The sequence below is a fragment of the Pristiophorus japonicus genome, chromosome 4 (genome assembly GCF_044704955.1).
Source record: "Pristiophorus japonicus isolate sPriJap1 chromosome 4, sPriJap1.hap1, whole genome shotgun sequence".
Taxonomy (NCBI): domain Eukaryota; kingdom Metazoa; phylum Chordata; class Chondrichthyes; family Pristiophoridae; genus Pristiophorus; species Pristiophorus japonicus.
Genome location: NC_091980.1, coordinates 175601740 through 175617072, shown reverse-complemented (window position 1 = coordinate 175617072; position 15333 = coordinate 175601740). Strand labels below are relative to the sequence as shown.

Genomic DNA, 15333 nt, shown 5'->3' with positions numbered 1-15333 from the left:
CTGAAAATGCGGGGCCAACAAGATGGCCACCCCACAAGAAGTGGTAGTGAGGTGGCTCATGCGGACCTCTCCTTGCCATTCCAGGAGCCACGTGGCTTCGTCTCCCGGAACGGTGTGGGTTTCTTGCAGGAAGCACACCGCATATTTCCCCTCCTGCAGGAGCGAAAAATTGTTAAATCTACGGTGTGCCTCTCTGCTGCCGTTGATGTTGAGGCTGGCTATGGTTATCTTCATGACAAAAGCATAGTGCAACCTCTACCGAACCTATTGCGGGGGAGGAGTGGAGTCGTTTGTTGACCTCCACTCCTTCAGCAGCCCAGCGAGGAACTTTTTGAGTCGGCGCAGCTCAAGGCCTTGCGCCCTTGATAAGGGCCCGCCCGCGGCCATGGTTTTAGCGGCGACGCGGACGGAAGCGATGAGCAGCCCCGGCTCGGACCATCTTTCCCGGGCCAGATGGGTTCAGTTGTGGCTCTGGACCAAAAAGTCCCGGAGTTCCTCTACGGGAATGAGGGGGGACTCAGCGGCGGGCACGAGGAGATCCACCGCCTCACTGGCGATGGACTCGAGATCTTCACCCGCGTCCTCCACCGAGTCCCCGTCCCCCTCCGGGAGTTCGCCGCTAGCAGCCGGCCCGTCGACCGCACGAGGTACGGCAAACGGCCCGGCCGCTCCATCCGGCCCTGGCTCTGCCCCGATCCCATCCCCAGGATCGTCGGCAGAGGAGTCCCCACTGGGCTCTTTTAAAAGTGGTGCTGGGTCAGGAACTGACAGCGGAAGGGGTTCCTCCTCCGCCCCAGGAGCCGGGGAAGGCGGAGAGACCTGGTCAATGAAAAGTTCCAGGTCCTCCAAGTACCCCAGCTCCAAAGTAGGGGGCGAGGGTTGTTGTTCTTCCCCCTCCCCGCCGCCACCCCCCGGCCCAGCGTGTGGATGTTCTGTGAAATTATTGTCATTTTCAGTTTCTGCCGAGTCGAGCGACTCCCGGGGGAAGTTGATTAACAGCTGGGCGGGCTCAGGTTCGGCCTTTTCGGCCCCGCCCGCCTCAGTCCCCGGGACGCTCGACCCGGCGGCAATGCATTCCTCCGCTGGCCCCACACCCCCCATGACAGGCAGATCTTCCACGCCATCCCCGGGAGGCAGAGGCCGGGCAGCCTCGACTGCCCCACCCTCCCCGGGGACAGATTCCTCCTGCCTTCGGCGCATTTTGGGGGCGCTGGTGGGGGACGCGGGACACGCGGCGGGCACCGACTCCTCCGCGGAGGGATGTTGTTCCCCCTCCGCCTCATTGGAGCGGCGCCTCCTTTTGTTCCTGGGGGGGCGCGGAGGCAGGGAGATCTCCATGTCTGCCGAGGCCTCCCGCTCCACCCCCCCCTTTTCCTTTTCTTGCCCGCGCCCGAGCCCCTCTGTGATACTGGTCAAGGGCTCGGGCACGGGCTCAGGGCACCCCGCACTCGCCGATGTCAGGGTTGGGCTGAGCGCGGTGTTCAAGCTGTCTGGCGCACTGAGGGGACCCGCCTCAAGATGTTTCGCCTTCCACCTCTCCCCTAGTTAATGAATGGGGAGGGGTCTTGCTCCCTCTGCTCAGTTGTCTTAATTGTTTTTTAAAATTAGGAGGAAAGGGCTCTCAGAGAGAGAGTGGAGAGACAGAGTGACAGAGAAAGAGAATGGAGGGTGGGAAAGAGGGAAGCTGCGAGGGCAGGTCTCCCCTCACAGCGATGGGTGGGTGTTTCTTGGGGTGCACTCCCCAGATGGCAAAAAACACAGTTTTTATAGAATGGTCTTCGGGTGGGGGTAGAAGATGTCTTCACCTGGGACAGCTGGAGCCACCCAGGCACACACTCCCAACGATGTTTAATAGGGTGATTAGTAAATCTTCAGCCAGGTAGCTCCAGCTATCCCAGGCTAGGCAATGGGGGAGGGGTGCTTCAGTGGTGTGTGGGGCCTAGCTGTAAGCAAGACCCCCACACACACTTCCACACACACACAACCCCCGCGATGTTCCGGGCCTCGAAGAAAATCTTCTTTTCTCCCCCCACCAATAAAACAATGTCTTTCGGGGAATGCACCAACACCCACCTGTAGAATGTTGTAGAATCTCCCTCCTTCCACACAGGTTGTTGCTCTTTTCCCCCTCTCTCCAACTCTTTGTAGCAGTAATAAAGTTGATAAATGTTTCTGCTCTCCTCCTCTCCCTCTGGATGTTGAACTGCAGTAAGCCAGCCCTTTCCTCCTCTTCCTGGGCTGGTCTCAGGGCTCACTCCAGGCCTTCCAGACAGGAGCTTCAGCAGGGAGTTCCTTCTCTCTCAGCAGCACAGCTCCAACTGAATAGGCCACGCCTCCAAAGCTCTACCATTGGTCTACAGATCCCTGAAAGTAGCAGGCTAGGTAGATAAGGTGGTTAAGAAGGCATACGGAATGCTTGCCTTTATTGGCCGAGGCATAGAATATAAAAGCAAGGAGATTATGCTTAAATTGTATAATACTTTGCTTAGGCCACAGCTGGAGTACTGCGTGCAGTTCTGGTCGCCGTGTTATAGAAAGGACTAGAGAGGGTGCAGAGGAGATTTGCTAAGATGCTGCCTGGAATGGAGAATCTTAGTTATGAGGACAGATTGGATAGCTTGGGTTGAGAGGTGGCCTCATTGAGGTGTACAAAATATTGAGGGGCCTGGACATAGTGGATAGTAAGGGCCTATTTCCATTGGTGGAGGGCTCTATTACGAGAGAGCATAGTTTTAAGGTGGTTGGAAGATTTAGAGCGGATTTGAGGGGGTCTTCTTTACGCAGAGGGTTGTGGGGATCTGGAACTCACTGCCTGGAAGAGTGGTGGATGCAGAAACCCTCACCACTTTTAAGAGATGGTTGGATGGGTACTTAAAGTGCCGTAACCTGCAAGGTTACGGACCTAGAGCTGGTAATTGGGATTAGACTGGATAACCTTTTGTTGGCTGGCAGAGATATGATAGTAAGTACTGCAGGGAATCGAATACAGCCAGGGTGATCTCCTGGACTAGTTTCGATCGCCTGGATGGTTTGGAGAGGAATTTTCCCAGATTTTCTTCTCCTAAATTGGCCTGGGTTTTTATCTGATTTTTGCCTCTCCCAGGAGATCACATGGCTCCGGTCGGGGTGGAGTGTAGAATGTTTCAGTATAAGGGGTGTCGCAATTGTGTGGGGCGGACTGATTGGGCTGGGTGCTCTTTATCTTTCCGCCATTATTCATTATTCATATATATGTAACCTTCAGGGCTGCTGACCAAGAGCCGTGCGGCTCTTTGTCAGCCGGCGGGGACAAGATGGGCCTCCTTCTGCACTGTAAATTTCTATATTTCTATATCCAGATACTTTTTAAATGCAATAAGGATTTTTGCTTCTACCACCCTTTCAGGCAGTGAGTTCCAGACCCCCACAATCCTCTTAGTGCAAAATTTCTCCTCAACTCCCCTATAATCCTTCTACTAATTACTTTAAATCTTTGCCCCCCGGTTATTGACCTCTCTGCAAAGGGAAATAGGTTCATCCTATCCATTCTATCTCGGCCCGTCATAATTTTATACACCTCAATTAAATCTCCCTTCAGCCTCCTCTGTTCCGAAGAAAACAACCCGAGCCCATCCAATCTTTCCTCATAGCGAAAATTCTCCAGTCTAGGCAACATCCTCGTAAATCTCCTCTGTACCCTCTCGAGTGCAGTCACTTCTTTCCTGTCATGTGGTGACCAGAACTGCATGCAGTACTCTAGCTGTGGTCTAACTAGTGCTTTATACAGTTCTAGTATAATTTCCCTGCTCTTGTATTCTATGCCTTAGTTAATAAGGGAAAGTATCTCATATGTCTTCTTAACCACCTTATCTACCTGTCTCATTGGGGATTTTACTTATAAGGCAAGTCATTTTCCATTAAGAGATAAATTATATAGCGTCCACAAAAGCAAGCATTAGACTAAGTTTGTTGAAGGGTATGAGTTTATAAGCTGAGTGCTCTTGCATCTCATGTATTTGCAAGCAGAGCTACCAACCCGGTGAGTAAAATGCTGAAAGGATAGGCCCTTTTAGTGGGAGTCCATCAATCATGCCGAGAATCAATGTCTAACACTCCATGGCTCGGCTATTGAGATCTCTGTAAGGCAGTCTTGGCTAGTGATTAAGAACAGGAAGACTAACTCATTCTCCCCCTCTGCCCCCCACCTGAGACCTTCCTCGTCTACGTAGGTCACATGGTTAAGTGAGACTCAATCATTTCTGGTTTAATTATGCGACCGACCTTCATGAGTTTCAGTCTCATTCTTTCTGATTGTAAATTTGGCCGCTCATATTTTCACTGTTTAAGCAACGCCTTGACTTTGGGAAATCAATGATTCACTTGGTCTTCTGGCTTGTGGGTTATGCTCCATATCCCACCATTCCCCATTGGTAAATCCCTGACGTGCAACATCAGAAGTTGTAGCTGTCTGTGCCATTCCGTGCAAGTTGCCATGGGCAGACTTCTGCCCATCCTTTGGATGATTGACTATTCCAAGCCCTCTAGGCTGCACATCAGAAGAATAGTTCAGCATTCAAAAACCGTAGGCTTCTAAATCTGTCTTTTATTTTCAATAGGTATTATCTAGCCGTTTCAAGATACACCTGAACTAGCAATAGATCAAACTCCAGTCTGCAGCATAAGGCAATAGTCATTACCTTTCAACACTAACGCGTCTCTCTCCTTCCTTCTCTCTCTCTCTCTCTACCCCCAGCCCTATTTCTCCTAGAACTCATTGATTGTGTTTGATCAACGCGGAGATGGATTTGAAGAGAAAACTAAAATCGGGAGTCCAGAGAGAAGGTCTTTACGCTGGAGGGACAGAGTGATTGACGCGACCGCACAAGGTGTGTGACAGAGATGAAGATCTTAACTGCAGACCATGGAATGCAGCTGATGAATGGGCTCCAGCACTCTGCACACTTCTACTGGCAGATTGGCGATTGATCGACTATAATGCATCCGTATCTCAGGCTGACTACATTCGCACAGCCGCTGAATGGACACACCGTCTCCTTAAACCTTCCAAGTCATTAATCTTAACTTGTCAGATGTGTAATGCATTCCCAGGAATCCATTAGCTCCAGTGATATGTTTGCCTTGTTCCATTTGAAGTGGGGGCACTGCTTTGCCTTTAATGAAGCGCGGGGTGTCTCATGCATCGATTTCGCTATGAAACCTACGTCCCCACAACAGGAAGGCAGATGGGTGGAGGTTGCCAGTAAGGATCTACCAAGTCTTTAAAGGACCAGTCATTGGAGCACTGGAGGGAGTATTAGTCTACGGTTTGGAACAGTGAATCTGAACGATGGGAGCTATTGGCTTGAGCCAAGTTGTCTCATTTTTGTAGGAGGCGCGACACTTTGCAAACTTCAGCCAAGTTGTCTCATTGTTTTAGTTCCAACAGGACCACCCTGGAGCATTCCCCCCTGAGAGCTCCTGGACCGCACAACATGGTGCTGCCACCGCCAGACAGGCGCCACGTGTGCCTCTCCACCATTGTCATCATGAGCAGCATGGCCTTCATGGATGCCTACCTGGTGGAGCAGAACCAAGGGCCTCGGAAGATTGGAGTCTGCATCATCGTGCTGGTCGGAGACATTTGCTTCCTGATTGTGCTCCGGTACGTGGCAGTCTGGGTCGGAGCCGAGGTAAAGACTGCCAAACGCGGCTACGCCATGATCCTCTGGTTCCTGTACATATTTGTCCTCGAGATTAAGCTCTACTTTATTTTTCAGAACTATAAAGCTGAGAAAAAGAACACGGACACAGTTGCACGCAAGGCGTTGACCTTACTACTTTCCATCTGTGTGCCTGGACTGTATCTCATCTTGATCGCCTTAGATAGCATGGACTATGTCAGGACTTTCAGGAAGAAGGAAGACCTAAGGGGACGCCTCTTCTGGGTAGCCTTGGACTTGTTGGATATTTTGGATATCCAAGCTAACCTATGGGAGCCACATAAGTCTGGCCTTCCAATGTGGGCAGAAGGCCTCATGTTTTTCTATTGCTATATTCTCTTGCTCATTCTGCCGTGTGTCTCTCTTAGTGAGATCAGCATGCAAGGTGAGCACATAGCCCCTCAAAAGATGATGCTATACCCTGTTTTAAGCCTGGTAACCATCAACATAGTTACAATATTCATCCGGGCGATTAACATGGTATTGTTTCGTGACAGTCGGGTTTCGACTATATTTATTGGTAAGAACATCATCGCTATTGCCACCAAGACTTGCACTTTCATAGAGTATCAGAAACAGGTCAAGAATTTCCCAGAGAACGCAATAGCTCTTGAACTCCAGCAGAACTCCATCCCGCACAACCAGACCATCCATGATACACAGGCTCCCCCACACGACCAAACGGCAACCATGGAAATAGTGGACACATGACGGCGGCGTGGTCAAGCAGCGAATAATATCGCAGATAGTTTCCAACGGTGGCCCGCGAAGGAGAGGTGGAGAGCCAATTGGAAGGAGATAATTCCAGACTTTGGGTAGCACTGACCGCTCCCTTTCCAATAAGATTGCATGGATGGGCTGACAACGATCTCGTATCGCCAGCCTCTTGCTACATCTCAGGTACAATGTGGAACTAAGAGTTTGAATGCAGGTTCAGGATGGTACCAGAAACTCTTCAAAATATAACTAAGGATTTGGCCTGGAACTCCAGCTTGAAGCCACCAAGAAAGGCCACAACACAAAGTTTTTTCACAGTTAATGGTACATTGGATTTGCCATTCTCAAGACACGTGACTTTTGTGTCCAAATTTCTAATGTCTGAATTAACATGTTTATTATAATGGTGACTGTTTTACAAACATATTTTGAGGTCTAACTGTATTTTCAGAACAGAGTATTTAAATTATTTCATAAACTACATTTCTGTCAGAGTTTAAAGCCATAGGGGTAAAGGAAAAGAAAGGAATGAAAGTTGTTTTGATATGTGACAGATTGCCCTTGAATCATCACCTCTTTCTGTTCAGGAAGCTATGCTTCATGTGATATCCTTCACCTCATTTGCATTTCCCCCTCATGTTCGGTAACTTAAACCTAGGGTTCCGCAATCCTTTCAGTCTTTCTAATTCGTTGATTTGAATCATTCTATTGGAAGCTGCCATCTTGTGCTATTGCGCATCACACTGAAGACAGCCATTGAAGTTAGGCTTCGGACTAAATCATTAACAGCTAACATTTTGTAATTCTCACAAGCAATAGGTCTCCTCTTTTAAAAGAAGACAACATTGGGAAGGTTTAAATATGCACATATTCAATTTTAATCTCAAATTTATGTCACACCCCCTTCTTTTAGTGGACTGTTCTCTTGATGGCGCGGTGGATCATAAGAACATAAGAAATAGGAACAGGAGTACGCCATATGGCCCTTCGAGCCTGCTCCGCCATTCAATAAGATCATGGCTGATCTGATCATGGACTCAGCTCCACTTCCCCGCCCACTCCCCATAACCCCTTATCCCCTTATCGTTTAAGAAACTGTCTATTTCTGTCTTAAATTTATTCAGTGACTCAGCTTCCAAAGCTCTCTGAGGCAGCAAATTCCACAGATCCACAACCCTCTGAGAGAAGAAATTTCTCCTCATCTCAGTTTTAAATGGGCAGCCCCTTATTCTAAGATCATGCCCTCTAGTTCTAGTCTCCCCCATTAGTGGAAACATACTCTCTGCATCCACCTTGTCAAGCCCCCTCATAATCTCATACACTTCGATAAGATCGCCTCTCATTCTTCTGAACTCCAGTGACTTGAGGTCCAACCTACTCAACCTTTCCTCATAAGTCAACCCCCTCATCTCTGCAATCAATCTATTGAACCTTCTCTGAACTGCCTCCTTTCGTAAATATGGAAACCAAAACTGCACGCAACTCAGCCAATCACTGGTTTGAGCCGCGACACCGTTCAGCGGAATGGTCCATTTGATAGGGGTGAGGAGACAAAATTGGGTAATATTGTTAAGTTGGTAAAGGAATTGACTATCGCCTTTTAATAAGCAGCCACTAGTTGTTGGGATTAATGAAGCATGCTGTTAGACTAAAGTTTCTGGTTGAAGTAAAACATGGCAAAGTAAGCACTTGCTTAACTTTAAGCACAGGAGGTGTGTGTTTTGGAGATTCTGTGTTGCGTTTGTTTTACATTCTCAGCCTGTCCCTGTCATTACTGGGCAAGCGGGTACCCGCGTTAATCTCTGAGGAGACATTCCCCATCAGGCACTCAACTCAAGACTCAGTTAAATCATTTTGACTGTCCATATTTGTCCAATGGTGGAGATAATTAGAAAATGAGTTGATTTGCTGAAAACAAAATAAAAGATATTTGTTTGACAAGCACTATTGGCCTTATAATTGAATAAGAGGATCCACGTGGATTGAATAAGAAATCAAGCGAGAGAGCAGAGCTAAAGATCCTGGATTTTGCTCATTAACCTAATCAATTCTGTATTAAACCTCTTACCGTTTTGTAATAGAAAAATACAAATTGAGTAACTCAGTTGCTGTTTAAAATAGCTGTGTCACAGTGAGTAGCACTATTGTTGCTGAGTTAGAAGGCTGTGGGTTCAGTCCAGAGATTCGAGCCCATAATCCAGGCTGACACTCCCAGTGCAATGCTGAGGGAGTGATGCACTGTCAGAAGTGCCATCTTTCAGATGAGATATTAAACCTAGGCCCTGTCTACCCTCTCAGGTGGAAGTAAAAGATTCCCACGCCATTATTTCGAACAAGAGCAGCAGAGTTCTCCCTGGTGTCCTGGCCAATATTTAGCCCTCACCAGCATCACTAAAACAGATTAGCTGGTCATTGTCACATTGCCGTTTGTGGGAGCCTGCTGTGCACAAATTGTTTGAGGCGTTTCCTATATTACAACAGTGACTACACTTAAAAAATATTTCATCAGCTGTAAAGCACTTTGGGATGTCCTGAGGTCATGAAAGACGCTATAGAAATGCAAGTTATTTGTTTTTGAGTCAATGGGCTAGACTTTTCCTAAAGCCCCTCGACACCCGATTGCCCGCTGAGAAGAACCATTAACGTTTGGTGAGGAACGCTGGCGAGAATTTCCATTTTTATGTTTAAAGTAATTAAAACTAATCGCCCGGCGAGAAAATGGGCGTGGCACACTCATTGTCGGCGGTTTTCTCAGCGATTAAGTGGAAAGTTAGTAATATGGGCAGGCGTTACTGGAATGGACGGTAATTACTAAAATTTAGTCCGAGACTGCGGTTGGGCCTAGGGAGGGGGGAAAACTTTAAAAAAAATGTAAATAAAAAAATAAAAACATACAAAGCATTCCCAAGACACTTTTATACCTAATCACTGTTTTAAAATTTTTTTAAAATAAATAAAGAACCTTTAACTTACCTTTCTTTGCAGGGTACTAACCTACCGCCCTGGTTAAGCAGCTTTTCCAGGGCGGTTCCTTCGGCGATCTGGACGTCAGCGGTTGAGGCCAAACTTACGCCCTGGCGGTTGTTCTTGGCGTTGCACGTGGGCGGTTTGGTCCCGGCGAGCGTGTTCAGATGTGGGCGATACCATGAAAAAAACTTAAGTGGAAACTTTCGCCAGGCGGAAAAACTGCTGTACCGCCGAGAAAATCGGCAACAATGAAGGCAGAAGTCTAGCCCAATGACTGTTAAAACAGTGAGAAGAGTGACTTGAGAAGTGCCACACCTACATGTCATCCTGATCACATCTGTCTGCTATAAACTAAAGCTTTTACTTCATTGTATTTATTTTCTTGACTCCATTAATTATATTTTAGTCTGTTTGTCATAAATAGCGAGATAATTTATTTATACCCTATTGGGGCTGGATTTTTGGCTTTTGCGATTTCGGGGCGCTAATTGCGGCGGGGTGTTAACGATAGTGCCTGAAAATAGTTTGCGACCTCGACTACAAGTTTCAGCAAAAATGTAAGTTGAAAGTGCGATGGCGTTATCTCAGGCGTTGTACAGCGGACTGTGTGCGCCCGAGCCGAAACTTGCAGCGGTGGAAAAGTTTCATCGTTGTTTAGTGCCCTGCAACATAACGTTGTATGTTGTATGGTTTTGTTTCAGTGGGGGGAGTTTTTGTGACTTGGGTGTAGTAAAATATATGAATCATCGTTTTCCATTGGTGTCTTGTGGATCATTCCACTGTTCACCGAAATGTGCCTTTATCTGCCATTACAATGTCAATGAGAAAATGTAATGGGGCCATTACTAGTTCACCAGCGTATCATGCTCCAAGCTATTGCAGGCAGTGTCAAGCTAGAGGAAGGGCTCTTGGCCATGTCGGCCCACGGATGAGGAGAGGCCAAAGATGTCTGGGGAGGAGGGCTTATCCCTCACGGGTTTACAGGCACCATGCTCATACCTCCAGCTCTCTGAGAAGTAGTGTGTGAGAAGGCTGTGCTTCCGAAAGGAGTGTCCGGTATTAGCTCCATCCCTCAGTTTCCTCCATGTAGGAGAACTGGTCCATTATGAGCTAGCAACGTGTGACTCTTAATCCGGCAGCATCTCCACATTGGCTCCCCCGTGGATGGGGCCGCTATCCAATGGGGGCCTCGCCAGACTCCTCTTCATTGTCCTCCTCCTGAGGTGGGCCTGCAATCCCCACTGGTAATGCCTGGCCCCTCATGATGGCCAAGTTGTGCAGCATGCAGCACACCACAATGACTTTGGATATCTGTTAAGGGGAGTATTGAAGGCTGCCTCCAGAGTGGTCCAGGCATCAGTCTACCTGTAGGAGATGGCATATCTCTGTCAGCACCTCCTCTCAGAAGCACAGCCTTCGCACACACTGCTCCTCAGAGAGCTGGAGGTATGAGCATTGGTGCCTGTAAAGCCGTGGGAGGGGGTGAAGCCTCCTCCCCAGACATCTTCGGCCTCTCCTCATCTGTGGCCTGACATGGCCCAGAGCCCTTCCTCTAACTTGACACCGCCTGGCAATAGCATGGAGCATGATACGCTGGTGAATTAGTAATGCCCCCATTATATTTTCTCACTGAAGTTGTAAGGGCACTGTAATGGCAGATAAAAGTGAAGTTTGCATGTCGGAGCTTCACGAAGCATTATGTGTGCAACCGTTGCAGTCAATGTGACCTGCGATGTACGATCCTCATCCCTCCATTTAAAAATGCTGCCACTACAGCCTGCCGTATCCTGGGACTGCCTGTTTTTTTCAGGCGATTCCTGGGGCGGACGTTAAATGAGGCGATAAGGTCAAATATTCCATCCGGGGCGCTAGCACAGCCTTACACGACGATTGACGTCATCATCATGGTCAAAACGGAGGGCGGGGCGGTAAGTTTTAGCGCCGGCACAAAACCATTGCCAAAACTTCTGACCGGACCCTAAATCCTGAACGTCCCATTTCACGCACAGAAATTGGATTTACCAGCCCGCTGAGGCGTGAAACGAGGCGCAAAATAGCCAAAAATCCAGCCGTATGTGTCTTTACGTAGAGATGTTCTCAGCTGGCTTGAGAGGATTTTATCCGCCATCTCGAAAATTCCGGTTGGCCAGAATGAAAGTTGGAGATTCTAAGCAGGCAGTGTGAAGACAATCATATATTTCACTGTCACAGAACTGGTCTAAACTCCTCCTCTTCTAGCTGTGTGTCAATGTGAATATTAATAAAAATATATAAGTAGAGTTATCAGCACCAGCATTCAACCTTACTGCCAACAGCCAGTAACTAATGAAGGTATCTGCCAATTTTAAGATCTATTTATGCTAACCGCGTCAATGACTATCAAGATAGAGACGTAGATTTACGACACTGATTTGAGCGATATGACATCTGACCAACACACAATTGACATTCCAATTAGAATTACATAGAATGTACAGGGCAGAAACAGGCCATTCGGCCCAACAGTTCTATGCCGATGTTTATGCTGCACACAAACCTCCAACCAACCCTATCAGCATATCCTATTCCTTTCTCCCTCATGTACCTATCTAGCTTCTCCTTATCTAGACGCAACAGAAAGAACACATGTCATCCAAATAGGACAGCCCGTCAACACAGTGAAAGTAAATACTCGTGTGGTGACAGACAGTGCTTTGACCCAAATGTCACTACTCTATTTAATGAAACACTCAAATGTATAAACCTGGAAATATATGATGCTCAGCACATGCCTATGGTTCAGGAGTTTTTTTGACCATTTTTCCACAGAAAGCATTTGGAAAAAAATAATTACTTTCAAATGTTTTTTTAAAAAAGCAAAGCGTTTTAACAGAAGTTAAAGAAAAAGCCACTGAGACAAAAGGCAGGTGAAAAGCTTTGGTGCTAATTTTCCCCAAAGACTGCAAGTAATAAACTTATATACTAGCTTGTCTCGGTAATCAATAAACACTTCACGCCCAGTGTGCTGGGAAATCTTTGGTGCTTGGCAGGGGTTTATCTGACAGCCCTTGTTTTCTGTCTGTGAACACAGGAAGATAAAAATAACGAGAGATACATAGGAGGTCAGTCAGGTTTTCAAACCCAATTTAGACTACAAGAGGATAGTCCGGATTTGCTGTTTAAATCAAGTAAGATTAAGTCCCATTACAGCTGCCTTTACTCCAGTATTGTTCAGTCTGTCAATCTGGCCGTACCAGCAAATCTGAACACCATGGTTACCCACAGGGTGGTAGTCATTTCTAGAAGGCATTTGATTCCAAAACCAATTTGAATACACGGACTACCCATTTAGCTAAACACTTTTATTTTACACCAATCACCAATAGTAACACGGACGCATTTATTTGTACTGCCAAAATGGCCAACATGCTCCACCCTTTGTTTCTGATTGGTCCCCTTGAAGGATAAGCCACACCCTGAAGTTTCACAGGAATGTGTCACTGGAACTGCCCATCCCAAGGTTTCACTGACTTTCCAAATTGTAACTCGATCCACTTTGACTTCCTGAAGTGAAAGAGCTCCCTAGAAGACAGCAAGGGCCAGCCAAAATGCCTTACCCCAGTGCAAGTGCATGCCTCCCCCAGCCGAAGTGCTTTACCCCAGTCCAAGTACAACCTCCCCCAACCGAAGTGCCTTACCCCAGTGCAAGTGCATGCCTCCCCCAGCCAAAGTGCCTTATCCCAGTCCAAGTATATCCCCCCCCTCCCCCCATTATAGATGGGGCACTGTGTATGGATTGTTAACAGGTTTATTGGGTATGAAGTGAATAGTGACAGGGTCGTGATTTCTGGATATCATCCACTCCAATGATGTCCATTGTAGGGGGTTGGAAGAACGTGATCCATAAGAATATACGAACATAAGAAATAGGAGCAGGAGTAGGCCATTTGGCCCCTCAAGTCTGCTCCGCCACTCAATAAGATCATGGCTGATCTGATCATGGACTCAGCTCCACTTCCCTGCCCGCTCCCCATAACCCTTTACTCCCTTATCGCTCAAAAATCTGTCAATCTCCACCTTAACTATATTCAATGACCCAGCCTCCACAGCTCTCTGGGGCAGAGAATTCCATAGCTTTACAACCCTCTGAGAGAAGAAATTTCTCCTCATCTCAGTTTTAAATGGGCGGCCCCTTATTCTAAGACTATGTCCCCTAGTTTTAGTTTCCCCTATGAGTGGAAATATTCTCTCTGCATCCACCTTGTTGAGCCCCCTCATTATCTTATATGTTTCGATAAGATCACCTCTCATTCTTCTGAACTCCAATATATATAGGCTAAACCTACTCAACCTATCCTCATAAGTCAACCCCCTCATCTCCGGAATCAGCCTAGTGAACCTTCTCTGAACAGCTTCCAAGTATAGCCTCCCTTAAATACGGAGACCAAAACTGTACACAGTACTCCAGGTGTGGCCTCACCAATATCGTGTACAGTTGTAGCAGGACTTTCTGCTTTTATACTCCATCCCTCTTGCAATAAAGGCCAACATTCTATTTGCCTTCCTGATTACTTGCTATACCTGCATACTCACGTTTTGTGTTTCATGCACAAGGACCCCATGTCTATCTGTACTGCAGCACTTTGCAATTTTTCTGCCTTTAAATTATAATTTGCTTTTCTATTATTTCTGCCTCAGTGGATAACCTCACATTTTCCCACATTATATACTCCATCTGCCAAATTTTCTGCCCACTCATTTAGCCTGTCTATATCCCTTTGCAGATTTGTTGTGTCCTCCTTATAATTTGCTTTCTCACCCATCTTTGTATCGTCAGCAAACTTGGCTACATTACACTCGGTCTCTTCATCCAAGTCATTAACATAGATGTAAATAGTTGAGGCCCCAGCACCGATTCCTGCTGCACCCCACTAATTACTGTTTCCAACCGGAAAATGACCCATTTATCCCGACTCTCTGTTCTCTGTTAGTTAGGTCGATCCTCTATCATTGCTAATATATTACCCCCAACCCTGTGAGATTTTATCTTGTGCAGTAACCTCTTATGTGGCACCTTATTGAATGCCTTCTGGAAATCCAAATACAGCACATCCACTGGTTCACCCTTATCCACCCTGCTCGTTACATCCTCAAAGAACTCCAGCAAATGCTGACTCTGCTTGATTGAATTATGCTTTTCCAAATGTCCTGCTACTGCTTCCTTAATAATGGACCTCAGCATTTTCCCAATGACTGATGTTGGGCTAACTGGTCTATAGTTTCCTGCTTTTCTTCCCTGAGTTCCCTCTTTCCCCTCCGATCTCCCACCCCCCTGGCCTCTCTCTCTCTCTCTCTCTCTCCCTCCCCCCCCCACTTCCCCTCCCCCAGCCTCTCTCTCTCTCTCTCCCCCAGCCTCTCTCTCCCCCAGCCTCTCACTCTCTCTCCCCCCCCCAGCCTCTCACTCTCTCTTCCCCCCACCCCCCCCCCAGCCTCTCTCTCCCCAGCCTCTCACTCTCTCTCCCCTCTCCCCCCCCCCCCAGCCTATCAGTCTCTCTTTTCCCCCCCAGCCTCTCTCTCTCCCCCAGCCTCTCTCTCTCCCAGCCTCTCACTCTCTCCCCCAGCCTCTCACTCTCCCCCCCCCCACCCACCCAGCCTCTCTCCTCTCTCCCTCTCTCTCTTCACATTGTCTAAGGCCTCATCATGGATTTTGATCATCGGGGGGCAGTACTGTGTGGGGGGCAGGTTGGTAGAGAACCTTTGTTTACGGATGTTTGGTGTAAGACCCAAGCTCTCGTACACTTCAGTGAAGGTGTTGACGATGGTTTGGAGTTTGACCTCTGAGTTTTCGCAAAATCAAGCGTCATCTGCATACTGTAATTCAATGACAGAGGATGGAGACGACGGAGGTTGAACAATTTCCCGTTTGTTCTGTAGATTAGCTCGACGCCTGCGGGGAGCTTTTTGAGGGTGA

General features: G+C 47.5%; 1 protein-coding gene across 1 annotated transcript; it reads left to right on the top strand.

Moving 5' to 3' along the window:
- Nucleotides 1-5471: 5471 nt before the first annotated feature.
- LOC139262261 (transmembrane protein 121) lies at nucleotides 5472-6633 on the top strand. The gene has a single exon (XM_070877406.1). It carries the CDS (start codon nucleotides 5472-5474, stop codon nucleotides 6408-6410), a length of 939 nt encoding a protein of 312 aa, XP_070733507.1. The 3' UTR covers nucleotides 6411-6633.
- The last annotated feature ends 8700 nt before the right edge of the window (nucleotides 6634-15333 follow it).

What these genes read in the sequence shown, in the direction of transcription:
- LOC139262261 (XM_070877406.1), top strand. Translation starts at nt 5,472, where the DNA reads ATGGTGCTGCCACCGCCAGACAGGCGCCACGTGTGCCTCTCCACCATT.